The 27,253-nt window shown below is 42.4% G+C and overlaps 1 protein-coding gene across 3 annotated transcripts in view; it reads right to left on the bottom strand.

Moving 5' to 3' along the window:
- HMCN1 (hemicentin 1) overlaps positions 1 to 27,253 on the bottom strand; it is a 166,567-nt gene that overhangs the window by 77,095 nt on the left and 62,219 nt on the right. For all 3 annotated transcript variants that reach the window (XM_059854550.1, XM_059854552.1, XM_059854551.1), the window contains exons 12-35: positions 25,299 to 25,440; positions 24,784 to 24,911; positions 23,981 to 24,094; positions 23,173 to 23,331; positions 22,325 to 22,519; positions 21,524 to 21,622; positions 20,003 to 20,130; positions 18,214 to 18,358; positions 16,874 to 16,986; positions 15,587 to 15,746; positions 14,697 to 14,871; positions 12,352 to 12,479; positions 10,791 to 11,063; positions 9,812 to 9,907; positions 9,248 to 9,442; positions 8,150 to 8,280; positions 7,380 to 7,527; positions 6,808 to 6,934; positions 5,651 to 5,805; positions 3,594 to 3,872; positions 2,520 to 2,801; positions 1,483 to 1,591; positions 744 to 913; positions 296 to 450 (exon numbers count right to left, since the gene is read on the bottom strand). In XM_059854550.1, the coding sequence (XP_059710533.1) occupies positions 296 to 450; positions 744 to 913; positions 1,483 to 1,591; positions 2,520 to 2,801; positions 3,594 to 3,872; positions 5,651 to 5,805; positions 6,808 to 6,934; positions 7,380 to 7,527; positions 8,150 to 8,280; positions 9,248 to 9,442; positions 9,812 to 9,907; positions 10,791 to 11,063; positions 12,352 to 12,479; positions 14,697 to 14,871; positions 15,587 to 15,746; positions 16,874 to 16,986; positions 18,214 to 18,358; positions 20,003 to 20,130; positions 21,524 to 21,622; positions 22,325 to 22,519; positions 23,173 to 23,331; positions 23,981 to 24,094; positions 24,784 to 24,911; positions 25,299 to 25,440 (3,806 nt within the window). The remainder of the gene's footprint in view (positions 1 to 295; positions 451 to 743; positions 914 to 1,482; positions 1,592 to 2,519; positions 2,802 to 3,593; positions 3,873 to 5,650; positions 5,806 to 6,807; positions 6,935 to 7,379; positions 7,528 to 8,149; positions 8,281 to 9,247; positions 9,443 to 9,811; positions 9,908 to 10,790; positions 11,064 to 12,351; positions 12,480 to 14,696; positions 14,872 to 15,586; positions 15,747 to 16,873; positions 16,987 to 18,213; positions 18,359 to 20,002; positions 20,131 to 21,523; positions 21,623 to 22,324; positions 22,520 to 23,172; positions 23,332 to 23,980; positions 24,095 to 24,783; positions 24,912 to 25,298; positions 25,441 to 27,253) is intronic.

The raw sequence follows: 27,253 nt of genomic DNA, 5'->3' as shown, positions 1-27,253 counted from the left end.
TCAGCAGATAAGCATTTGACCTTGAAGGGCTAAGTACAACTGCAAGGAGACAGATTCTGAATTTCCAGTCATGAACTCTCCTGATATGAGGTGTCTAGTGGGATTCAGTCTACTGAACTCTGCTATTACCTGAGACACCACCCTAATCAGGCAGAAAGGCCCTCACTCTGCAGAATGGCCCTTAAGCACTTTGGTATTACAGTGTGAGAGAAGCGTAAGGAAAAGAAGCGCTAACGTGTGTAACTTACAGCAACTATCTTCCATGGTTTGGATCCCATAAAAGAATCATGCTTACTCTGATATTTCCCCTGGCTGTGTTTACTGGCTGTCCATCTTTTAACCAGGTTATGGAAGGGCTGGGGATGCCACTGGCTATGCACTGCAGTGTCACAGGCTTGTGGAGCACAACTGCTCTCTCCGAAGGCCCAGCTGATTTAATGGTCGGAGGAACTGCAAAAAGCACCAGAAAAAAAATGTTGCCTCATTTAAACATGTACATTTAAATATACAGAAGCAGTATCCCAGAGGTAAGTGCAGCTTTACTTCTACTTCCAGATCTAGTGGAAGTGGCTGGTGTTCAACTCAAACCATTCTATGATTCGATTTCATCTAATCTCCTCTCCAGTTTTACAACCTGCTAATGCAAATAAACATTTATAAAAAGTTTGAGCACCTTCTTGCCAGCAATTTGAAATAAAAGCAGTCTGCTGTCTGCTGCTTCCCGCCCACCTTGAGTAACCTACCGTGCACTGTAACATCAAATTCCTTCTCATGTTTTCCCGCCTTGTTTGCAGCCACACATTTATAGCGGCCGCTGTCTGACACTTGAGCTTGAGAGATGACAAGTTTCTGTCCATTTAATAAGACCTTGTGTCCAGCCTCCTCTCCAACTGGCTGACCATCTTTGAACCACCTACCAAAAAGGAAGCTCCATTTCACTTGTCAGTGAAAGTAAGATCAACAACAATCTCAAAATACGCACAATTCTATTAAACAGAATGCCTCAGTAACTCAGTCTGCATTCCTAGGGAAGTCTGGAAGTGTCAGGTGGTATTCCCCTTGTCTGAGTGCCATAAATTGAAGGGTTTATCAGAAGAGAGTATTGGGGAATAGCCACTAAAGACCGTGTCAGAAAGGTGACAGCAGATACCACCAGAGGCAGAGAGGAACCTCCAAAGCAAAAGCAATCATGGGTGGCAGAAGAAAGGGCACATTAAGTTGCATTAGCAAAGGACTTAAAGTTTTGTCTGCTCTTGTTTTCTATCCTTATCTCCAGGACATGGATATTGGCACAACAAATCAAACTACTTTAAAATGAAATCCTTATGTTGCCAAGTGAGTGCCTGATGGTGCTATCAGTGGAGCCAGGAGTTCGTCCTCTACTCATTAACCACCACTGATTAACACAGGTGGCTCATTAACCTCACCTAACCAACCAGCAGATTTATTTATATTTTTCTACTGTCATACCAGTGCCCTTACGTGATAGTTGGTGAGGGTGTCCCTCTTGCTGAACAATCCAGCTCCAAAGGGCTATGGAGAATCACAATGTAGCCCAAGAGCTCATCCCCACCTTCCACAAATGGTGGCACTATAAGAGAGAAAAATCCACCAAGAGAAACATTTACACATCAGAAATATCAAACAAGTCTCTCTCAAACAGCACTGTTAAACACCACTGATTCATTATGAACCACTGCTCCTTTCTGAGGGGAAACATCTGCACAGTGACATTTAGTGGCTTCAAATCACTGCGCATTTTTTTACTGTTTCTTGGTTGGTTGTGTTGTCCAGATTCTGTCAGAAGAACCTTGTGAAAGGATGGGAAGGGGGGGTGCTTTTGGCACCCTTTGTCAGCAAAACAAAGGTGCAGAGGATCCTCTTCCAGGTCCTCTTCACCCTGTCTCATCCTCTCTGGGAAGGAAGCACGGCCACACAGCTCCTTCACTATCAAGACCAGTGACATTAACCTGCAGAAGCAGAAGGGATGTTCTACATCTGCATTCAGTATTATGTTCAAGTGAGCGAAACCTAAAAATCAGTCTTTACAGTTCTCTCCCTTGTCAGAAGGCCCCAAGACATTCAGAAGGGACTGCTGAAATACAGGCTGTGTAATGGATTCAAGGGATATAGAATAAAAAGTCTGGTTTTTTTCAGTATGAACTTGCACAACACAAATTCAGAGAAAAATGTCCTCTCCCAGAGGCAGCTGCTAGGTGATATTTCTAATGTATTTCTGCAATTTTCTTCTCTGAAGACAAGTAAGAAGAATTTTAGAGGTTGCTGAGAATATTTACCTACCACATGCACAAAAATCCTTCAAGAACTAACCTGAAAGTACAAATCTTCAACTGTCCTGTAGCCCTGGACAGAAAAGTTGTGCAGTGCTAGTTCAGCTAGATACAGAGCATGACTTACTCATCTTAATATATTAATACCAACAGAAATAAAACCATAGGTTTTATGGAACTTCTCCATCTTAGGTTTATGGGAACCTGATAAATCTGCAGCTCACACACCTAAGATTTCAACGTCATACTTGATTTCTTGTTCTCCAGCTATGCTTGTGGCCACACACCAGTACTGGCCCTGGTCAGTTTCCACGGCGTTCAGGATCTCCAGCTGTTTGCCCCCAGCCAGGACACGGAGCTTGTCACTTGCTTTCACAGGAACTCTATCTTTTAACCAGGTCAGGAGAGGGGGAGGGTTGCCAGCAGCCTTACACTCCAACGTCAGAGAATTCCCAGCAACCACCTGCCTGCTCTGGGCTGTGTCAGCATCGCCCTCAATTACTGGAGGAACTGCAGAAAGGAAGAAATATATTGCAAGCCATTAATTCTGTAGCCAGAAAATGTATTAGGAGAAAATGGCTTTGTTCCACCCACTCTGGCTCCATCTGCCATCACGTCACGCACAATTTCATGTGAGAATTTGCTGCTGGGGCAAGGCAGAGAGGTCAAATGATGTAGCTCAAAATTGACCAGCTGTATAAAACAGAGGATATGCAGTACTTTTGAGAGGGAAGAACTAGACAAGAAGGACTTAAAGGAGTACAGTAAAGATCCCATCCAGAGTGGTTCTTTCAAGTATTGCTTAGCATGCAGATGTGAGACAGAGAATGGATATACATGGAAGAGAAATAGCTGAGTAGAAGAAAGCATGGTACCAAGGCCAGTGAAGGGAGGGCAGGGTTAGATGGGATGTGGGGAAAGAATTGTTCCCTGTGAGGGTAGGCAGGCCCTGCCACAGGGTGCCCAGAGAAGCTGTGGCTGCCCCTGGATCCCTGGAAGCATCCAAGGCCGAGCTGAATGGGGCTTGGAGCAAATATGGGCTAGTGAAAGCTGTCCCTACCCATGGCAGGGGTGGGACTGGATGGGCTTTAAGATCCCTTTCAACCCACACCATTTTATGATTCCATGAAGTCAAGAGCTGTTGGAGAGTCCCATAAAGCAGAGGGTCTAAATCTCCCTCTACATAGCCCTGCCAACAGAGGCCAGAATTTAATCACAGCCACTTCCAGGCAGCAGAGGCTGAAGATCTCTTCCACAGCTGTTCTGCAGGAGCAGTAAGGCAGCCCAGGAGCTGTCCCTCACCATAGACATCCACGTGGAAGAGCTTCTCTGCGGCCCCCGCAGTGCTGCTCGCGCGACACGAGTACTGAGCAGAGTCTGACACCTGTGCCCGTGGGATCTGCAGGAACTGTCCTCTGTCCGCATACAGAGCCTGGGGGCTGGAAATCACACGCTGCCCATCCTTGTACCAGGTGATGGTGGGCACAGGGATTCCCTTGGTTTCACATTCCAGATTTATCAGGTTGTTGAGGAGCACTGATACCTCTGTGCTAATGTTTCCTCCCTTAATACTGGGGGGGACTAGTTCAAAAGAAAAAACAACAACATTAAAGCCTTAGACTATAAAGTATGTGCAGATTTAAACAAAACATTAGAATGCTGTAAGAATAAAATATCTTCATCAGCCTTCCAACCCCTCCTGCTGTGTTTTGTTTGGTTCTTTGCCCAGCAGAGCTCATCTATCACCTGTACAGTCCTTCAAGGCACACAGGGTGGAAAACATGAACACAACAAAAAGGCCACCAGGCTCCAACATGTAGCTGATTAGGATAGCTGGGCCTCCATGCCTCCTGCAATGCACTTGAGTAGCCCTCTTCCCTGTCTCCAAAGAAAGAGCAATCCTTGGATGCCTTGGGAGGTGCATCCTCCCAACAAGGATCCTGCTATTGAAAATACCAAACACACCCAAGAGCCTCCACAACAGCAGTGGGAACTGCTCCACGCTCCAAACTTTTGAGGATGAAGTCAGTTACTTCGAGACTAAGTATGAGCTTAATAGTCTTGTTTTATGTTCCTATTTTTGAAGCTTTTTGGCCCATAGTCATTTCCCTTGCTCTCTAGGCAGCAGGACTCGGATTTTTCTAGCAAACAAGCTCTTGTGTAAATCAGCCAATATAAAGAGTCCGTAAATCTCTATAGAAGCAATAAAAACACAGCGCAATTGGCAACGACTAAATTTATTGCTGCTGAAAGGACCAGACACATCTGGCAGACACATTGACTCCTCTGCTGCCAAACATGCTCAGTACATCCACAGATTCCTCTGACTTCCACAGTGGTCATTGAGAACACCACTGCAGAAATGCTAAGTGTCTGTGAACAGATGGATCCCCACCTGAGACAGGTCCTGCAGTTATCAAAACACAACGAAATATTTACTAATTAAACATTTTTTGTATCAAAAACCTCAAATCCACGGAATATGCTGAACCAGTTCAAAGGCGACTGCATTTCTCTATCAGAAATGAGGAATGATTTTAATATGGTGTTTTAGGAAAATATCAAAGCCAAAAGCAGGGCTAAACAGCTAAAACAAACTAAGAACTAGCAAGAATTAGCACTGAGTTTCCTCATTCTGTGGGCTTCTGTTTGTCTAGCCAGGACTAATGAGAAATACAAAAGTAAAGAGAAGTTCCATTCTGCTGTCACAAATTCATCTTTCCTGAAGAACATGAAATAAATCTACTCATGATTTTATCTGTGGGGAAGTGGGGAAGCTGTTTTACTCCTCTCATCTCAGAACAGCCACAATCCCCTGCAAGTCCTCCCAGAATTCTCTTTGTTCCTGATAGAAAAGGGTCTCACCAAGACTGGTGTGCAGCCTCATTCCTCTGCCTGTGGGTGCTCTGTGCTTCACAAATGTCCCAGATGAGGGAAATAATGCACATTAAGTTCACAGAATCACACACTATGTTCAGGAGCAAATCCATAGCAAGGGAGGACTCAAGAGCTAACAGACTCAAATCCCTACCCTTCACACTCCAGGCACAAGAATTTGTGAGTCCCATGAAGTACAGATTGTATCCTGGCATCAGGTTAAGAAAAAAAAGACTAAATGTGTATCAAAATCAAAAGTTTAATAATTTTCTCCTCCCTAAGACAGATCAAAACAATGAAGACAATGTGATAATAAAAATTCAGTTGAAACTAACAGCAGAATTTGAGAACATGATTATTAAAATAAAATTACACACAAATTTTGTAGCATCAATTGCATTTGTCTGAGTATCTCCAGTCAAAAAGAAACTGTAAGAGTAAAACAAGAGGATCTTCTGGGATCAGGCATCCCATAAACTTACCGTGGACAACGAGCCTGACCTCCTTCACTTGTTTGCCAGCAGTGTTGGTGGCACTGCACTGATAGCGACCCTTGTCAACCCTGCGAGCACTCTTGATGTGGAGAACTTGGTCCCTGTCCAGGAGCTCAACATTGGGATCACCCAAAAACAAGGGCCTGAAACAGAGACCACTTTGCTTCACAGAATTCTGCCCCCACCCCTTCAGCACTGATTTAAACTGACAGTAAGAAGAAGAGGTCCTTTGGTGGCAATAAATGTACCATTGCAGAGTGCCATTTAGCACTAAATTAATAGGTTTAATCACAAGAACCAACATGGATAGCTGGGACAAGCTATTATGATTAACTCTACTCCTCACTTCTAAAAGAAATCAAACCACAGAAAGTACTTTTCTCCAGGATGCCAGCACCAGAGCTGGAGTCACACAACTGACCTCAGCTCCTAATTTATTTAGTCATGCCAGGCCTTTGCTGATAACAAAATGTCAACTACTACACAGGAACAACATATCCATAGCAAAGGGTAAGGAATTGTCGCAGCAGAGTATCTGTGAGTCCTGACCAATGCCTATACTGAACCACATTGTTAAACACCAAAAACACCCAGCCCAGCTGGGTTTTCTGCTAATATTTAAAAATTCTTCTGGTGTGCTTTCCTGGAAGATGAGATGAGGAATGGAAAACATGCAAGTTATAAATGTTTTCAAACATATATATGTACATATAACCTTTCAGACCTTTAATGTATATATGCAGAACTGCACAAGGCACTAGCCAGCAAAACATCTGATACAAGTTCTATCTACCAGTGAAAAAAATCATCTCAGCTAAATAACAGCATTTTAACTACTAATGTGTGAAAAATAATTCAGGTAGAATAACTCACAGAAAAAACTCAAAGAAATGGTTCTGCTAATCTTGCTTCAACCATCATCTCTCTCCAAAAACTCAAAATCTGCTCCGCAAGTGCCAATAATGGGTGAGTTCAGAAAGGAAAGTGGGATGTTAAGTTTTGATTACTGAGTTTACCACCTCACACCACCCCAAAATCTGTGACACTAATTTAACACGAAGTAGTTAAACATTGCACACCTCCTTCCTCTCTGCTCTAGGGAAGGAAGAGCCTGACACAAACCACAAAAGCTGCAATATACTCACTTGCCATCCTTGAACCAGTGAATGTCAGGAACAGGGAAGCCTTTGGCTCTGCATTCCAGACGGATTTCCTGGTTGAGGATGACTGCCACTTCACCAGGGCTATCGGCACCTATTATGCTCGGCGGAACTTTAAAAAGACAAACATTAAGGAAGGACTGGTATTTAGCCTGGGAACCCGTGCCCTGTGACTGAAGGGAATGCAGCTGGATCTTACTATTCCCTTGAAACACCTTTAGTGTTCACTGCAGAGGGAATTCTGCAGATCACAACAGTGTGTCTATCATGACAAGCACTTCCACACCCGTACTGGTGAACTGCCACACTGCACACCCCAATTACAAAATAAAACACCAAAGCCCAGAAATCAAAAGCAATATTTTGTCTGTGTTGCTAGAATAATGGCAAAGTTTAAGTACTCAGTGCTTCAGCAGCCAATAATTCATGGGCAGTGAGCAGAAGAATCTATTAATAATGAGTTGAAATGTATTGGCTTCTTAAATATCAGCTGTTTTTCCAATCACCAACTAAAACCCAAACCAAACAAAAACCAACCCCAAAGCCATGGAACTAACCAAGTATATGGAGGTTAAACAGCTTCTCAGAACTTCCTGCTATGTTTATGGCTTTGCATGAATACTGTCCTGCGTCCTCAGTAGTAGCTTTCAGGAGCTTCAGTATCTTCCCATTGTGCAAAATCTGGAGAGCACTGCTTTCCACAACCTTAGAGGAACCCCAGACATTAGCCTTATGTGATCCAATCTACAGCAGACAAGTATCACAGCTGGATTTTTATAAGAAAATGGTAGTTTTAGTGGAAGGATACTCTGTTTCCCCTTTCAGTTTCAGCACTAATCTCCTGCCCTGCTGCAATGTATTCAATATGGTTTGTAGCTCAGCCTAGGGCAGGGAGTGGGGAAACTCCAACCAGCAGCAATGAGCAGTCCCAGGAGTGCATAAAGGGACCTCTCCTCATCTTAAGCTATGACTTATCAGCTACAAGTGGAAACAGAGGACTCAAGGATAATCCTGAAGAATTCAATTCACTTCCAAAAGTTCTTATTTCTCCATCTACAGAATGAAAAAAATGGCAATATTGGTCCCCTCTGCATGGACTAGAATCTACAATACTGGGGGATTGCCAAGGTCAATGCCTAAGGGAATATTGAAAATAAAGAGTTTACATTTGACTTACAGAATTAATGGATGAGCCATATTTAGCTGCCTTTTCATGGGGGTGTTCTTAGAGCACTTAAATTTACATAAAGGCATTTACCTGTATTTATTTTTAATGAATTCTCATACAAAGCCCTCCAAAGTCCACAGTGAGATTAATCAAACATACCTGGATATCATCCTTATACCAGGAGATGACTGGAGAGGGGTTACCAGTTACTTCACAGAAGAGACTTACAGGGTGATGAACAACTACAGATGTATTTGTCACCTTATCCTGATCTCTAATTTCAGGAGGAACTGCAAGAAAACTCAACATTAGGACTTCGTACTCCAGTGCTTTCCCCTTTCCTCCTTTCCATCCCAGTCAAGGACCACTACAAATCAAAATTTCTAAAACCCTTCTCATTCCCTTCCCAACATTTCCATTTGTCTTTAGGCTCTGGACACATCTCCCTGCATCCTTTCTTCTCTTTGCCAAAAACAGTCTTCTTGTGCTCAGTAACAGACTCCCAGGAAAATTCTCTCTAACACAAGCACCATCAACATTTTAAGAGAATAATCTTAAAATTAATTTGAAATTTAATCTTGAAATGTAGTGTTAATTGTTTAGCATATGAAGGAAGCCTATTCCAGAGTCATCCTTCCCCTTCACTGGTCCAGTCATGCCCAAGAACCCCATCTATCATTTGCCCCACTATGAAAGCAGAGAGAATGGCCTTAAATTGTGGATTAGAAAGTTCCAACCCCACTGAGGAGATGGAATTCCTACTCTTCTCAAAACAAGGATATAATTCTTCTCAGGCATTAGAACTTACTGTTACAGGAAGTGAACAAGTAAATGTAGTTTGTACGGTTTATATTTACTAACTAGGATTCTGGAAGAGGAAGAATATCAGCAAATAGAAAATCTCCCAGTCTGTGTTCACTCTGATAATTCTTCTCTCATTTGAAATGCAGATCTAGCCCCCAACTGTAACTTCTACAGTACAAAGCTTCATTTGTTATTCGCATTAAAAATTTCAAGTAAAACTGGAGTTTCTATCAGTAAGATCCTTGAGCAAAACAAGGATGGTTTGTGCATAAAGCTACAGAGAACAGAAAAAACAGGGGAAAAGAAAAACTATAAAGAGTGTCAGAAAAATAGGAAGTACTCAGATTTCATAATTTAACAGCACAAGGGCAGATTTGGGCCATGCAATTTACAAGGAGAAAACAGAAGACACTTTCCCAAGGCAGCTCCCCAAGAGCTGTATGTATTATTTACCATGGACTTTCAGGCTGTATCTCCTCTGTGTGCTCCCAGCCTCGTTGGCTGCCACGCAGACATAGTCCCCACTGTCTGAGGGTGTGAGGGCAGCTATGACCAGCAGGGTCCCATCCTCCAGCACCGAGAGCCCCGGCTCAGCCCCGCTCAGCTCCCGCCCGTTCCGCAGCCATTTGATGGCAGGCTTGGGAATACCTGCAAGGAAAAGGGGAAACGGCCACAATTGCTTCCCTCAGCTCAGAACAAGACTGATTCAAACAACTCCTGCTGCTTGCTGGAAGAACAACACACAGGGAGGCCAGGAGCTTCGAAGAGGAAGCTCCAGCTGTTACAGGATGATTTTAACATTAAAAATCTTCATCCTAAACACTGTAAAATCCTTGTTGGCTAGCAATGGCTTTCCACAGGACTTCCACACACAGTGGTGATTTAAATCACTGTTAGTTTGAATTTTTCCATATAAAACATACACGGAAAATACTGTGTGGATTGGACATTTTTACAGCAGCGTTATAATGTGCAGTGGCCAGCAGATAAAGATCCCTTTGTCACCAAGACACTCACCTTTTGCAGGGCATGGGAATGCAATGTACTGGTTGGCCACTCTTTCTTGGAAAGGGCTGTTGAATGGAGGGTCCAGGTCCTCAATAGTGGGAGGCTCTGAAAGAAAATTAGACCCCAAAAAACTGCTTGATCTCTGCTCCAAATATAAAAATACAGTTTGACAATACATAACACTAAATCTCTCTCATTCACATGAGGTCACATTCCAATAACCCTCTTTACATTGACTGGAATGGGTACTGCACAAGTAGTTTCCATTTCAGTGGGAATATTTAGGAAGCAAGCAGTACAAAGAGGCTTTCAAACTTGACAGAAAACAGTTCTCTTTAAATCTTACTAAATTTATTTTGAAGGCAATGCTTCTGTATAATCTAAAAAATATTACTTTAACTGTTGTTTCCCACATCACATATTTTAATGCTACTGCCATCCTTTGTTCTCAAGTCTCATTTTAAACTCCTGTGCAGACTGAGACTATATGAAGCATATTCTTTATAATTAAAGTTACTGAGAGTTCTTTGTTGTCTGTAGGAAGCATTTCTCAGCATCTCTAATCCAAAGGGATCAGAATGTTGCCTTTAGACTTTTGCAAAGAAAAAACAATTCCTGCTTAGCTTAAGTCAGTCATGCTCCATTGACATCTGTCAGCCCTTAGGTGAGGAGCTGCACTACGTATTTAAATTGGCACACTGACCACTTACCCTTTTACCATTTCAACATCATTTTTTAATTTAAACATAGAGAGAGAAAGTGTGCCCACACTTCTTTTTTTCATTTCTGCAACCTCTCCAAAGACTAGCTGCTCATTCTAACTCTCCTCAATTACCATCAGAACATAACATCTAAACCAGATGTGTCTTTTGCATCACGTAACAGTGGGTGAGAGAAAGGCCTGCCCTGCAAGGCCCCAACCCCACACCACTGGCAGAGAGTCCCTGCCAGCCCGGGCCAGGGCAGGAGCGTGGCCCCAAATGAGTACCTTGCACTTGTACTGTGACCTCTGCCGTGTCACTGCCAGCACTGTTGGTGGCCACACAGGTGTAGATGCCAGCATCAGGGAGCTGGACCCTGCTGATGCCCAGAGCTCCATCCCGGCTCTGCAGGAACTTCTCCCCATCTGTGGGCACGGGACTTGTGCCTCGGAACCAAGAGACCAACGGGGCAGGGATGCCCTGGGCACTGCAGGGAAGCTCCACTCGCTGCCCAGCCTGCACTTTCAGAACTCGAGGCCCACGCTGGATCCTTGGAGGAACTGAGGAAGATAAGTTTAGCCCACAGAAATGTAAAAGAAAACGTACAGGATCCTTCTTCAGGCTGGGAGAGCTGGGGGTGTTCAGCCTGGTGAAGAGAAGATTCCAGGGAGACCATAGAGCACCTTCCAGTGCCTAAGGGGGTTCCAGGAGAGCTGGAGGGGGACTGGGGACAAGGGATGGAGGGACAGGACAAGGGGGAACTATTTTAAACTAAGAGAGGGGAGATTCACACCAGGTATAAGAAAGAAATTTTTTATACTGAGGGTGGCGAGGCATTGGCATAGGATGCCCAGAGAAGCTGCGGCTGCCCCTGGATCCCTGGAAGGGTCCAAGGCCGGGCTGGACAGGGCTTGGGGCACTTTGGGATAGTGGGAGGTGTCCCTGCCCATGGCAGGGGTGGTACTGGATGGCCTTTTAAAAGTCTCTTTCAACTCATTTTATGATCCTATGAAATTCATTTCTATTTTTATCATTTTACAAAATGTTTCCTCTTTACTGAAATCAAATGCCCTCAGGTGACTACAAGAGCAGCGCTGCATGTTCTCTGCACAGAAAAGGATGGGAGATACCCTAGTGCTGAATTTATTTGAACAAGCCACACTGCATGACTCCCATGAGCACTGCCATATTCTGAGCACACTGGAAGAGCTGTGGGTATTGGGTCTTCATAACACAAAACAATTCAAAAGCTTTTATGATAGAGTTAAGCACATTTTCCTTTTGGAATTTTAATTTCCTTTCCCTAATCCCTGATCTCTGTATGTTTCCAAACACAAGTTCAGACAAGGGAGACAAAATACAACTGGAAATGATTTCGCTGGTCCTACAGAATAATATCAATTCACCGTAAGTCTTTTGCCACAATATTTTTTTTTCCTAATTATCATTGGCAATAAAAAGATTTTTAAAAAATGCCTGAAATAATAACAAGTGACATTTTTCCAGCCTTGACATTGTGTGAGTGTTTAAGAGACAGTGGTTGGGCCCCAGTGTGGGAAGAGCAGGAGAGAGACAAAGGAGCAATACGAGATAAAGGTAAGGAAAGAGAGAGGGACACAGGTCCTGGCTGGAGCCACTGGACACCTTTACACATATCTGTGTATTTGTGGATGTTTATACAATATTTACTTTCCACAAAATCAGTAACTCACATGTTATAGATGAAGAAGATAATACAACAACCGAGAGGATTTAATATCAATTAGGAAAAAAACTATGGAAAACTCTTAAAGATGCTCAGTTCCATGTGGAAACTTGCAGATGATGAACCCTAGAGCTCCAACTCACCATGTACACTGAGCTTCACTGACTGAGTCACGTTCCCAGCAATGTTTGTGGCGACACAGACATACATTCCACTGTCTGAGACTTGGGTGTCTCTGATCTTCATCGACCCTGAGGGGAGGAAAGTGTGTCTGAAAAAAGAAGAAGCAGATAAACCATATAAACATGTGTGGAAAGGTGAATGACCTCTCCTTGCACACTGCTAATGTTTGCTGTGAGCTAAAAGAACACCACTGACCATATTATACAACTATGACTTATATTTACTCCTTTTTTTTCTAACTCTTTATGGAGCCCCTATATTCAGAATACACAGCAAATATTGAAAATTTAAGAGTCAAATTACAAAATTTGGTTCTAGCTATTTGTAGGACTTAATAAAATGTGATAGAGGCAGAAAACTTGAGCTCTTCACCCCCTTGTTAAAATTTTTTGTTCAGCTCAGGTCAGCAGGGCCAGAAAGTTAAAACTTTTATTACTGCTTCATCCTGGCAAAAAAGGGATGTTACATTGATTCAAGATGGAACACAGGATTTTGATTCAAAACTGCTAGTTCTGGTGTTCTATTCCCCAGTAAATAATTAACTACACAGCATTAAGTTCTCCCACAGTTCTGGTCACAGATCTGTAACACCAGGAGCTACTTTGGCCAGCTAAGCCAAAATCTTCTGTAAGAGTCAAACATAATAGAGACGGGGAAAATAAGTGAGGAGAAAAGAAAAATGACAGCTAAGGATTGATGAGAAGAAATCCAAGCCTACCACTCCAGAACTGGCAGATCATCTGTTTTCCTTTCTTGGCACTAATTAGGACAACATTATCACAAGGACATAAACGGTGAATTTGGGGATTACAAGGCTGGAGAGATGAATGAAAGTGAAATGTATTTTCTCCAGTGTAAAATCTGTCTGATACTACAATTCCTCCTCTGCTGGCTGTATCTTTCCAAACTTTTTGGTACTTTTTTTACAAGCCCAAAAGACAAATTTCTGAGGCAACTTCTCCTCCTTGATTTCGTCCAGTAATTACATTTACTCTCTGATAAAAGTTCCTTCATATCTGATTTCCCCCTCCCTTTGTTTACTGTTCACATTTCTAACAAGATCTTTGGGTGGTCTCAATCAGTTCTGTTTGGACTAATCTGTAACTTTTGCTGACATCTGTAAACAATTTTATGGAATGGGCTGAGCTGGACTTCTGTTCCTCTGGACAACTTGGATCTCACCACAACAGCCATAAGCAAGTACCCTAATTTATCAGTGTCTCCTGAGGTAAAACGAGGACAAGTAAGAGACGAAGAGTGCAGATTTGTTAGCGCATGCAACACGCTCACAGGACACAGCAGAAAATCCCTCATGGATTACTGACAACAGTAATCTGGTACCTTTATTTTAAAAGCCAAATCCCTGCACACGAGCCTCCTTCAGCAGACACGGTGGCAAAAGATCTGCTGAGACTGTCACAGGCTCCCTGGAATGTCTCCAAGATGCAGGTTTGGCCACAAGGCAAAAAGGATCTCCAGTACAACTCCTTCGCTCAGACACTGGCTGATTCCACCCATGGGATCACTGGGAGACACCAGCACACACAGTGTGCCTGTGCCCAGCCTTGCCATTCCCTGTTTTATGGACATAGCTGGTGCCTGGCCCTTCTGAGAGACCCTGAGGAGCAGAAAGCAGCAGCACAGCTGGTGACACTACCCGGCACTCCAATAGCAAGTGTCCAGGGAATAGCCACCAGCTCATCTCCCTCTTGTTCTGTGCAACAGTAAATAATAAGGGAGAACTCCAACACTGTCCAACACAGTCCCCAGCTCTTCACTCTCTGTCAGCTCAACATTTTACAAGTATTTAATGTTCAAAAGTCTCTGGTGAGTTTTTGAATCCAAAACACAGCACACAACATGCCCTTGTCAGCACACCCAAACATTTATCATCATCATCTGTACCCCACTGGCAGCCCAGGCTTCATATAAATCACAGACAGTGATGCCCTGACATAAATGTGAAGTACATAAGAAAAGAAACACAGTTTTTAAACAATTATAATCATGCACAGACAATGTTAGTCTCTGGGCACCACCACAGTACAAATAACCAGGATCTCTTTCCTCCTGGCCCCCTGAGATTGGATATAAGCACATGCTGGAATGGGAGCTGTGCAACCATGCACAGGCTTAGCAGGCTAAGAGAGTTTCAAGACCCAGTACAACACGTCAGGCAGGACAAAGTAACACAGTAACACCTTCTGAGCAATCCTGCGGCAGTCAGAAATCACACACCCTTCCAAAACCCGGACATTTTACAGGCAATTTCAGTTTTCTTTAGTTTTTCATCAAACATTGTTACCTTGGAGAGAATGGAGATATGAGCTGCATTTCTTTGGCCCAGGTAATTATAGGGGGTGGCAAGCTCCTCACTTCACATGGAAGTGTGACATCTTCCCCTGCAATTACTGAGACCTCTATGGGTTTATCATGTGCACTTCCTTGCTGGTCTCCAGGCCTGGACACTCTAGGTTTCACTATAACATGGAACACGTTAAGAAGCTGCAATGAATATACATATTTGTACAAATGTAACACCATACAACATCTATTTTTTTTATCAGGTATAAAACACTACAATCCTGTTTTAATGACCTGTCTGCAACAGAGATAAATCACTGCCATGCACATGGAACACCACAAATACCAGAAAGCCTGGACTATCTATTAAAAAAAGATGAACACAACAAATGGCTGTAATTCCTGTGTGCGCTGAGCTCTGTATTGCATATGTAGTTAGCAACCACTCCCTGAACTGTTACACAACAGCCCCAGTAACACCAAGCCATAAAAGCCTTGCAAAGCATACCTACACCTGAACCAAATTTTAATAACATTGGATTTATGATGACAGGAAGGCTTGGGACTGGTGGGATTAAGGGATCTTCATTCCTCTCCCAGCAGGAAATTCTACTCCTGTACAGATGCCTCCTATCCACTTCCATAAAGCTGAAATTATGCTCAGCCCAAGGTCTGTGAACTTGAGGTAAGAGGGATAAGGAGGCTTTAAAGGAATTACAATGGCTGAGGCACAGGCATTTTGGGATCCGCCATGTATAGAACTGCCTGGTTTGGGGATCCAAAAGCAGTAACTAGAGAAGAGTTCCCATCCCATGTGTTCTGAGTGTGTCTTTCTCCCAATACACTGGATGGGTGGCAGGGATGATGCAGCTGAGCTGAGGTGACACCCACCATAGACAGTCAGCTGCACCTTCCTGGTGGCATAGCCAGCAGCATTGGTGGCAGTGCACACGTATTCCCCGCTCTCTTCTCCCCCTGGGGACACCACATACAGGCTTCCATCCGACCCTGCCGAGAACCTCACGTTGCTGGGAAGGATTACCTCTCCTTTCTGTGGAAAGAAAAATGATCAAAGTCCACAGTGCCTGGATTTTCCAAAATAAAGTAAATTACGATTATTTAATTCAATAAAAGCTGCTTTTATTTTTTTGGAGGCTGAGATGGACAAAATATCTTATATTAGCTAAGAAACTTGGCCCTAAAATTCCACTTACACAAACTAATTAACTACAATTAACTTTTCCCAGTCCTTGAGTATCACTTTCTTAGCAGTAATAAGAACAAAAGCACAGGGATTCTTATGCAGAGAACTTAGTACATTTTACAGACCCAAAGTCTTAAAAGAAAATTTAAAAAATAATAGTCAAGAATAATAAAGATTTCAACTGAGTTAATTATGACAATAATTTCTGATAACAAAATGAATCTTGTATACATTGCACAAACTTCTTCTTGATCAGCTGCCTCCTCCTTGTCTGTAGTTGAGTAAGTGATAAAATAAAGAAAAAGAAATCCTCCCATATTCTTCTCCCTACCAAACCAATAGTTAACCATGTTCTATTCCTCCTCTGAAACAAAGCTGTTCCCAAGGTCCCAATCAGTTACATCTGCACAACTTCTGAGACCCAAAAGTGCCTTCACACCTTATTACGTGAGCTGTAATGCACCCCAAATAACTGTTACTACCAGAAATTATCATGTTCAAGGAGGGAAAAAACCCTTAAAACCGGCTTTAAGACAAATTCCCTCAAAGGCTGAGGTCCTCCTCAGGGCACATCTTGTCAAGGCCGTGACTGAAAAGTCATGGGTTAGCCCCATAATGCCATTATTAAATATACTTTTCTCAGAGAAAAAAATCAGAGCTCCACAAGAAAAATGAACTCTCAGTCTGTGGCAGGCTGCCTAAAATCAAATTATCAACTCACAACAGGAACAGGAACAATTTCTAAAGTGTAAAACCCATAAAGATACAGCGATAACCTAAGCCCTGCCAAAGAATGGAACATTGAGCTGTGGCAGGACCACAGCCAAAAGCTCTGCTCTAAGAAACAAAAGCAGCTCTGAACAAACAGAGATTTCCAGGTCCCTCACAAGTGCAGTTTTGGGCCGTGTTCTTTGAATATAGTTCATATGTTCAGCCCGTTTTTTAGCATGAACAGCTCAAAGGTGAGGGGTTACCTTGGACCAGACAATGGATGGCTTGGGAACTCCACTTGCTTTGCAGGGCAGTGTCACTGGGATTCCTTCAATGGTGCTGAATATCTGCTGTCCGTGCTGAATGACAGGCACGACTACAAACACATGCAAATATTAAAGACATGCAGAACCCATTTCAACATGGAACAACTATTATGATAAAATCTTTATATTCAATTACTACTTCCTACAGGCAAGCAGTGTTTGGGACCTTCCGGCCTCCTCTCCAACCATAACATGAACAAGGAACCACTTTCCAACTTTTCAGGACAGAATAAATCCCTATTCACTACAGAGCCTGCCAGCCATAGGCTCATCACTGCATTATGGACATGCAGTTTTAAACTATCTGCAGGTATTTCACTGACTGAAATTACTTCAGAAAGGCTTTGTCACATTATCCTCTGATAACATTTTAGGCTTTGCTTCTCAAAATCAGTAAGAGGAAGACAACAAAAACCTGAATTCCCTTAGTCAGTTGAGCTGCCTTTGAATTAACAGAAAAATAAGGTAAGATTTAAGGGTACAATACCAAAACCTAGATATTTCTAAACACATAAAAGATATTCCTTTTTGTTCTCAAGCTCTGAAACATTTAAAAAAACTAGTGCTGACATGGAAGATCTTATGAGTACTTGCTTGCACTAAAAATTTATAGTAATTCTTTATATAAAAAGAGGTTTCGGCATCTTCAGTGAAGCTCAAAATAAATCTCCCATGATTAATTTAACATGTGAGAAACCATGAAGTGATTGTGGCCTCACAGAGTTAACACACATATGTTCAGCTGAAATACAGATGGGTTACCAAAATGCTAACACTTTGTCTTGCTTTCAGTGCAGTTTTTGGTATGTTTTAATTAAAGAGAAAAAATAAGGGGGAGGAGAATGGGGATGACACCAAAACCAACAAACAAATTATGACTTTTACCAAACTCATAATTCTTTTTTTTTCATTGTAATTCTCCCATGAGCCATGCTTCCCTACACCAGTTATGAAACATTCAGACAGCACTTCTCATGGTTTTCCAACAAATTACCACTTGGAACTGTTTGTTTATTAAATCAGATGAACATTGCACAGCCCAGCCTCCGAATGAGGATCTTTTGTGAACACAAAATAGTTTTATTTGATATTACTTGAAAAAGAGTCTTGATCACTCAGCTCCTCCCTGGGCAGTGGACCCAATCTCCCCTGAGTTACTTTACAAAGCAGCATCATGACAGAAGAGGAAACGTGGGAAGCTGTAAGTGCAGCAAAGCAGTGAAAGCTGCTGTGCTGCCCCTCCTGCCCCAAGCTGGAAGGGCAGGCCCGTTGCTCACCGAAGACGTGGACAGTGGTGGTGCTGTTGCTGGTGCCCGCCACGCTGCTGGCCATGCAGGTGTAATCCCCCCCGTCCTGCAGCCGAACCCGCTCCAGGTGCAGGCTGCCGTCGCTGCGCACACTCACGTAGGGATTGGGAACCAGCTGCCAAAGGAGAGATGGAACCTTTCACTGGGAAATACTCCCTGACAATGTGCACTTGGGGATGCAGTGTGGCTCTGTTTGGCTATGTCACATTGTTAAAAATTATGTGATCCTGCAGAATTTTACTAGAGCTTTTCCTACTTTCCGTCTTTCATACAAAGCTAATTTTACTTAAGAGTTTCAGTAGCACCTTGTATTTACTGCTGGAGTGAGAGTAAGATCTGCAAGAGAAACTCTGCCATAGCATATCCTGTGCTGCCACTCCTGCTTTTAATGAAGCAAACCCAAATTTAGCTCAATTACTTCACTGTATTTTTATTGGTTATTCCAGTAATTGATAAGTGCAATGACTTGTTCTTCTTCCACAAGCAGACTATTTTCCTTTACGGTTATCAAAAGCTTCTAACTTCCATATCCATCAAATAGATTGGCTCTGAAGCAAACCATCGTGCAAGAGAATTGTAACTTTCACCAAGGAGTAACCCTTGAAGAGTTATATATCCTACAGCAACATCAAACACCCTGAGCTTGGCAGCACAGCCCTCCCTCATAAAGAGTTGTTAGAAAGCAAATCTGTTCCAGTCACACTCAGAAGCAGCTGAATTCTTCTCTAAATATAACTTACTCCAACACTTTCCTTGGAGCACAGCATTTCCCAGCAGTTTACAATGACAGGAAACCAGCACTACTAGAGAGAGGAATTAGCAACTCAACAAGGAGGATCCTGCCAGTATTTCTCACAGAGCTTTACAGCCTGTGCTCTTTGCACAGCCTAAGGAAAAGCCAGTGATTCCCAGAGACACGTAAACTGAGCAGGAAACCTGAACGGGGTCAGTAGTACCAGGATCTGCTTTGTGACAATACATTAGGCATTTTGCTATAATATTTTAATTCCAGTTGTGCAGAAAGGATTTTAGGGAGAAATTAGGAAAAAGATAAAAAGCGGCTTCATAGGATTAAGTCAGAAATTTTAGTATTAAAGAACTGAAGTTTCATTCACACAGCCAGCCCAGGTGTGGTGTCTACAGCAACTTTCTAGAATCTCTGAGTGGTTTGGGTGGGAAGGGACCATAAAGATCACCTATCTGTGTCTGCAGGAGGTATAAACTGGCAATGGTATATTCCCAAGGGGGAAAGAAAACACACTCATTCATGCTCTGAGTACAGCATCACCAGGAAAGGAGAATATGGAACAGGGATACTGGAATTTAATTGAGCCCACCAGCAACAGGAAAAGGCAAGATGTTAAAACATACTAAATCTACTGAAATTTTCTGGTACCTTTATTTTAAGAAACCCACTTTTGTCATTCTAGTAGGTATATTCCACTAGCATTCCTATATTCAGAGTCCAAGGTTGAAGTACATGAGCTACAAAAATGTATAAAACTCCTTTGAAAGCAAGCAAAATAGAAGATAAAAGGAGAACTCACAAATACTTTGGAACCAAGTTCCTTTCTAGACCTCCACAGCCCCCACTGCCATCTCCTATTCCCTCATCTGTACATCTGGGTCAGAAATTTTCTGGCATGGGCAGCAATCACAATAACTTTTGTAAATTAAACCAAGCTGTTATCATGCCTTGAGATGTCAGTTATAGCTTTCCTCTGCCAATAAATCTCACAGGAAACAAAGTAGTCCTTACCACCACATTGTTTTTAATCCACCTCCTCTCTGGAATGGGGTTCCCAGCAAGCAAAACACAAGGCAAAGTGAGCTGCTGGCCCTCAATGACATTGGCTGTGGCCGGGCTTGCTCCAATCAGAGGAGTGACTTGAACAAAAAGGAAGAATAAGAAGAAATTACTAGGAATCATTACATATTCATGTAAAATAATAAATTAAATTAGTATTATATTGAAGACATGAAAAAAAGAGAAACAAATGTAGGGGTGGGGGTAGCACAGGAGAGATGGGAAGCTGGGGAAATATATCAACACTGATCCTTGGTCTAAGGAATGGAAGCAAATGGAAGATGCTGTTCAGCTGAAACTGGATCCAATCAAGGGTTTCCCTGTGAACTCATGTTCCCCTGGCACCAAGTTGATTTATCATTTTTCCTTACTTGGGCAAAATACCGAAGAACAGATGTAGAGGGTTTGGAGAGGACAAAAAGTAAGTCGTAATTTCCATCGGGCACAAAATTGTGAAGGATCAGAAGAGAGGTCACAGCCCAGCAGAAAACCTGCACAGTCTGTGAAAAGCCAACAGCAAACAAGACTGGGCACATGGCTGAGAAATTAAATTAAGTACTGGGCATTAAATAATACTTCTAAACAGGTAAAAACATGTCTATCAAACCCTACCAGTATTACTGGCTCTTGCAATAAGTCTGAAGCTAACAAATGGCTTCTTCAATGGCAGAGAGACTCTGTTCTTAGCCTCAAGCAAATGTACACATTCCATTGCATAATTTTTTATTTTTATTGCCAGATGTCAGAGATAACAACCAAGCATGGATATTTGCAAGAGAGTAGGGTTAGATGGGATATTGGGAAGGAACTGTTCCTGTGAGGGTGGGGAGGCCCTGGCACAGGGTGTCCAGAGAAGCTGTGGCTGCCCCTGGATCCCTGGCAGTGTCCAAGGCCAGGCTGGATGGGGCTTGGTGCAACCTGGGATAGTGTAAGGTGTCCCTGCCCATGGCAGGGGGTGGCACTGGATGGGCTGTAAGGTCCCTTCCAACTCAAACCACATTGTGGGATTCTGTGGTCAAGGCCAGACATTTATTGTCTTCTTGGATCACCAAGACTCCTTCCCACCTATCTCAACACTGACACAACCACATTCATTGCTGTCTTTTTTGTTTAAGATTAATTAAATGACAGGAACCCCATCATTAGCATCCATCATTACAGTGATTTTTCATTCCTCAGTAAATTTACTTCAGAATAAGAAAAAATACACAGGATAAAGCACTCCTCTAAGGTCCAAGCTAAAAGCACAGGTGGAATTAATTCCAGTTAGTGTAGCCAGTCAAAAAAATGTTCTAACAAGAAAAATCCACTGAAATAAATTACAATATTCCACGTAAATGCTTCCTAATTCAGTTTGCATGGATGACACACAAATACAGCACACAGACAGGTCAGCATGTATGGACATAATCCCCAGGCATCCTGCCTGCTGCCCAAACACCAACAATTCCCACTCCAACGCACTGCTCTTACCCAGTCCTGTCACTGTGATTGTGGCTGGCCGGGACTGAATCCTTCCAAACTGGTTCTCAGCTTCACACACATAAGTCCCTTCATCACTGACCCACAGATCTACAGGGGAAAAAAAGAGCTGACTGCAGTATCTGAAATAATACTGCCCGTTCCTCTCCACATGGACACCATGTCCCTGTTTCTCCCACCTTCAAACACTCAGTTTGAAACAGAGCACTCCTTTCCATCAGTCACCAAGTACAGAAGCAATGAAAATATGGAAAGGAATTAAAGGGTAATTAAGAAAACAGAATAATATTGCTTAATATAAGAGTGACTGAAATGCTGCAAAATAATCAAAATCACAAAGCCACTTGCAAAGTTTTTGATGATTACCCAAATTAGGACAGATCTAAAACACTGAGTTTGGAACCAATTCTCTACACAAAAATAAAACAAAAAACAAACAAACAAAAAAAACCCCACACCACAACCAAAAAAACCCACAAAACCAAAAAAAAAAAACAACTGCACCAAAACAAAAGAAAACCCACCAAAAATGAAAATTTGTGGCTCCTCAGGATCAGAGACTATAGGCCATGTGTATTTCAACAAAGATTAATAATAACTTGCATGAAGAGTGAAGCCAATGACCAAAAACAACTCATAGCAAAATGAACTGCATGTCAACAGCACTGATGCCACTATCACAAACAATCTGTGATAAAAATTCAGTCTGTTTACATAGTTAACTTAAAGGAGTCACTTGCAAATGTCTTAGTTTCTCATGGAGTCTGTACTTTTAACGCTGAGTCCACCTACTCTGGATAGCCAGTGCACCTGTCCTGAGCTGGCTGCTGGAGCTGAGCGCAAAGGGCCGGGAGAAGAGGGGAGCCCCATCCAGCCTCCTCCATGAGACCCTGGGCTCAGGGTAGCCCTGCACATAGCACGGCAGCGTCACGTTGGAGCCCAGATCTGCGGATTCGTCACCCGGCTGCTGCGTGAAAACGGGGGGAGCTGGGGAGAGAGCACACACAGAAAGTGAGCACTGTAACACAGCAATCCCATTCTCTAGCACCACTGATGACCTCAATTTATGTCCCACTGTACACAGGTTTTCTTCTTACATTCCCAACTCTAGAAACACTTTAAGTATCAGTGTTGCTGAATTCCCTGTCTTCTGCAAGCAGTGCCATGCGTTCAGAAAGCAGATGTGCCTGACGGGAACGTTTAACAGGATGCAATGTGTCAGGCCACAGGCAGATGGAAAGAATTAGGAAAAGAGGAGAGGAAGGGCTAAATTACAATAACCTCACATAGTAACTCAAGTTTCTTTAATTAATTCTCTGCTTGAGAATTTTGTTAGGTCGAGGTTTTAACAGCTTTCTCCTCCTGTGCCTCTCTTCCTCCCTATAACTTTTATACTTTGCAAAAGAAGTAAGACTGGGCTGGAAACAGATGGGCTTTAAGGTCCCTTCCAACCCAAACCATTCAGTGATTCCAAGCTGGAGTCCAAATGGGACAAGGAAACTGCTTAACCAAAACCACCAAAAGGTGTTCCCAGCACACACACACAGATCTGTTAGGTTCAGGGAGCCAAGACACCACTCCCTGACCAGTACAGCAACTCAGCAATCTGAGCGTGCCCCATGCAGGTTTTAACTACTTACAGCCAACATCCAGAGTTATCTTGCCAACAGCTCTCCCTGCCTCATTGGTGGCCACACAGGTGTAGTCACCAGCATCCAGGTCTTGTGTTTCCTGGATCTTCAGAAGACCCCGGTGAATATCAATAAAGAGAAATGCTGATGCCCTCAATTCTAAGTCACCTAAGTCCAGATAGAAAAAAGACAATATAACTGTTTATATCAAATATACACCTATATTTATTAAAATTATCCCCACAAAACAGTGTCCAAGTTTGAGTTAGTTCACAACACAGCTGTATGAACTCAGCAGATGAGTACTCTGACTCCCACTCAACTGAGAGGAAAAGCTCATTACTACATTAAATACATCTTTTTTTATTTATTGGTTCCACAAGGCAAAGACAAATGCAAGTATCTCTGGGCAGAGATCAGCATTAGGACAGTGTGTCAGGCTGTATTTCTCCTTTCCTAATTGGAGGCTACATGAAAACAGACCAATAAAGGCTACAGAAAAATGTTTTGTGATTTTTGTAGTGTAAAGCTAAACATTTTCTGAAAGAATGAACCTTATGTAAGCAGGCAGGAGGCTCAGCTTTGTTTTACTATTATTACTGCTTGTGCTACAGTGTGCTAATTCACCATATTTAAATAGAAGCAGGACTTTATGCCCTAGAGGTCAATGCCATTTCTTCTAGATTTAGAGAATTTCACAGGTCTGTCACAGGTTGAATACAACATAATGCTCTTGAGAGAAATGAAGTAACTTCCTGATCATTGTTCAAAATATTGCTGCTAAATAAATGACTCCATCACCAAGCAATGAGCACACCTTTAAACCATTTCACTTGAGGGGGTGGGATTCCAGTTGTTTTACACTCCATAACAGTTGTGTCTCCAAGACCAACCAGAATTTCACTCTGAACTACGGTCAATGTTGGGCCCTCTAAAAAGAAACAAGACAGAAAAAAATGAGCTCTTCACCCAAAGTACAGGTAACTTTTAAGATACAAATCGTGAAAGACTCTAGTTTTCTCTTGTTATATGGAAGAATGTTTGCATTAAAAGTCAAACAGACCTTAAAGTGGAAGATAAACATTGGGAAACAAGGGAAAGTAAAGTCTGGTCCAGAGCACCTGAATCATATGCAAAATGTACACGAAATACAAAGACAAAATCAGAAAAGTTTCACCATGCAGAAAGTACAAACATGAAATCATTCTCCTCCTCCAGCCAGATGTTGGTCATAAAACAGTTTAATACTCTGCTATCAATATTTTAACACAGTATTTTGATATAAAAACACAATTTCTTTTCAAAAGCACTCACTCAGGTTTCCCAGTCTATCCCATAGTAAGACCCTATTTTAGGGGTTTTTTTAACCTACAAAGGTTTTTTAACCTAAAAAGCTTTCTTTTTAGAAAGAGCATCAAGCTCCAAATACCGCCTAACAATACTACTCAGGTTTGAACCAAAAACAAAAGGGACATGTGTGAGCTGTTCAACATATCTTCTGAGGTTTTGGAAAATTCGACTAGTATGTTCTGCAGGGTTCTACTCATTTTAACAGCTCCTCCTCCCTGATGATGAATTTGTTTATTTTTTAAATTTTAATACATAGTTTTTCTTACTTACCAATGTATGTGAGGATGGATGTCTGTTTCTCTGTCCCAGCTGAGTTACTTGCCAAACAACCATAAATTCCTGCATCTCTGGCAATTGCCTCTCTTACGATTAAGGTGCCTTCTGGAGTCATTCTGTACCTGGGAACACATAATGGACCAAGAAAAATTATTAGAAAGAACAATGGTTATATCCACACTCCAAGCAGCCACAGCACCATGAGTAGATGGTTTATAAACAGGTGTTTCTGGGGTTTTTTTCCTCATGATAAACACTCTATTATATCTAGCACTACATTTTGTGGAAAGTACATAAATTAATCTTGTAAAAAAACCTGGAGAAGAGAACTAAAGTGTTTCTCTGCAAGAGATGAGGTAATTGCAATTAAAGAGTTATCGAAGGAAAGACTGAGGTACTATTCCCAAAACTCAAAGACTCCTGTTGAAGTAGTAGAATATTTTGGCACTATTCAAGCCTTGTTTCTCACATATAAGTGTAAAATAAATGAAGACAACTTCAAGTCCCACCTGCTGGAGCCAATGATAAACATATCGTTGAGTGTCCACACAACTGTTGGCTTTGGGTAACCCGTGGCAGAACACCTGATGGACACTTCAGAACCTTCTGTAAAAGTCTGGTTCTTGGGTGAAATTACAAGCCTCGGAGGTTCTACCAAAAGAAATTAAAAACAGCATTTAAAAATGTCTTGTTAGAAAGCACAGGTTATGGTAAGACCTTCATTCCCACTTTCAAATAGCTACGTGGTGAGAAAGCAACCACTTGTTTCCACTGGCACAGTCAAAGTCTCAGACTAAACCACCTTTATAAGAGGCATTAGGTCAGAATTCAGGTATTGGTCTTCTTGAGATGGGGTTTAAAAAAGCAGCAAAAGAGTCAATTTTGACAAACACCAGACAATGAGCAACATGGAAGGTGTCCCTGCCCATAGCAGGGGTCAGAACAAAATGAGCTTTAAGGTCCCTTCCAACACACACCATTCTTTGCTTCTGTGAAACTTATTCAGACTACTGGACACTAAAGCCCACAAACCTTCAGGTGGGTCAATTGTCAGAATGCAACCTGAGGGATAAGAATGAAAGTCACAACATATGTGCAGACATAAAAGTGGAAGAGAATTTAATCTGCAGTGTTGACAATTGTAAAGGATGTTATGGATTTCAGGGGTGTTTTCACTAGAAAATCAATTGGTGAATTCAACAGAACTCATTCATTTTTAACCCAGACAGGTTGTAGACTCCCCACCCCTGGAAGTGTCCAAGACCAGCTTAGACAGGGCTTAGAGCAACCTAGGGTAGTGGAAAGTATCCCTGCCCATGGCAGAGGGTGACACTGAATGGGCTTTAAGGTGTCTCCAACACAAACCATTCTGTGATTCCATAATTCTTAGGCAGATTTCCTCAGTAAAAAATGACCACCAAAGCAGTTCACTTGGGCAACAGACACTTTCTATGATACGCATGACTTTGTCTTACAGTGGCAAGAAGATCCACACCCGTGGATAAAGTTAGCTGAGACCAGTGAAACTGGCTGCTACAAAAAAAAATAGTACCAATCTTCATCTTTGGAGCTTTGTCTTCTGCTCACCACTCTATTTATGAACTCCTGGACAAACCACAGGACAAAAACCTAAGTCCAACTCCCATTTGTGAGAGTCCAAGAGGCTGAACACATTGAACGCAGAGGTACCTCACATCTTGGGCTGCTCTGCACAGCCCTTCTTTCTTTGTTCCAGTGGGAATTACTCCATCCCACTGGCCCAGGGGACACTTGACACCTTTCAGTGGCTGCTAAGGAGTGTGTGCAAGAGCCAGCACACAGCACGAGTGGGTAGGAAGGGGCCAGAAATGGCTCCATGTTACAGAACTGTCCCCAAGTGATTCATGATGTGCACAGCTGGCTCAGCTATTTTTATTTGGTGTGAAATGCTGCCAAGAGACGCTGGGGGTATTCTGCATGCTCTGGTCACAGGAAGGTCTCCTCTCCTGTTGAGATTAGGAAACTGGCTCTGACGGCAATTACACATCAGGCTTTGGCAACACACTACTGTCCATGCCAGTATTTTCACATGGTATTAACAGGTAAGCAGAAGATGAACGAAATTTTAACCTGTATTATATATTTGTAATAACATTATTAGAAAAAAGTCAATATACATAGCTGTAATAATCAAGATATTGACTAAAATCAGTGAGGCCCCATTTGCCACCATTTAACCACCTTGTCTTCTTGCCCAAATGCCAGGGACTAGGCAAGCACACAGAGGGGCTTTCTTGTATGTCAGGTCCATTTAATTACCTTTGCTTTGTTCTCTGTATCTCAGAGATGAAGATTTGTAGATGAAAGGAGAAGCAGAAGCTCATTACAGTGCCCATCTCATTCAAGGCTGCACAATGAAACCTTTTAAACAACACAGATCACGTGTAAAGCTTCTTAAAAGACCCCCACCTACAGAGCTGCCTCC

Source organism: Haemorhous mexicanus, chromosome 9 (genome assembly GCF_027477595.1).
Source record: "Haemorhous mexicanus isolate bHaeMex1 chromosome 9, bHaeMex1.pri, whole genome shotgun sequence".
NCBI lineage: Eukaryota > Metazoa > Chordata > Aves > Passeriformes > Fringillidae > Haemorhous > Haemorhous mexicanus.
This window is presented reverse-complemented; position numbering and strand designations above follow the sequence as displayed.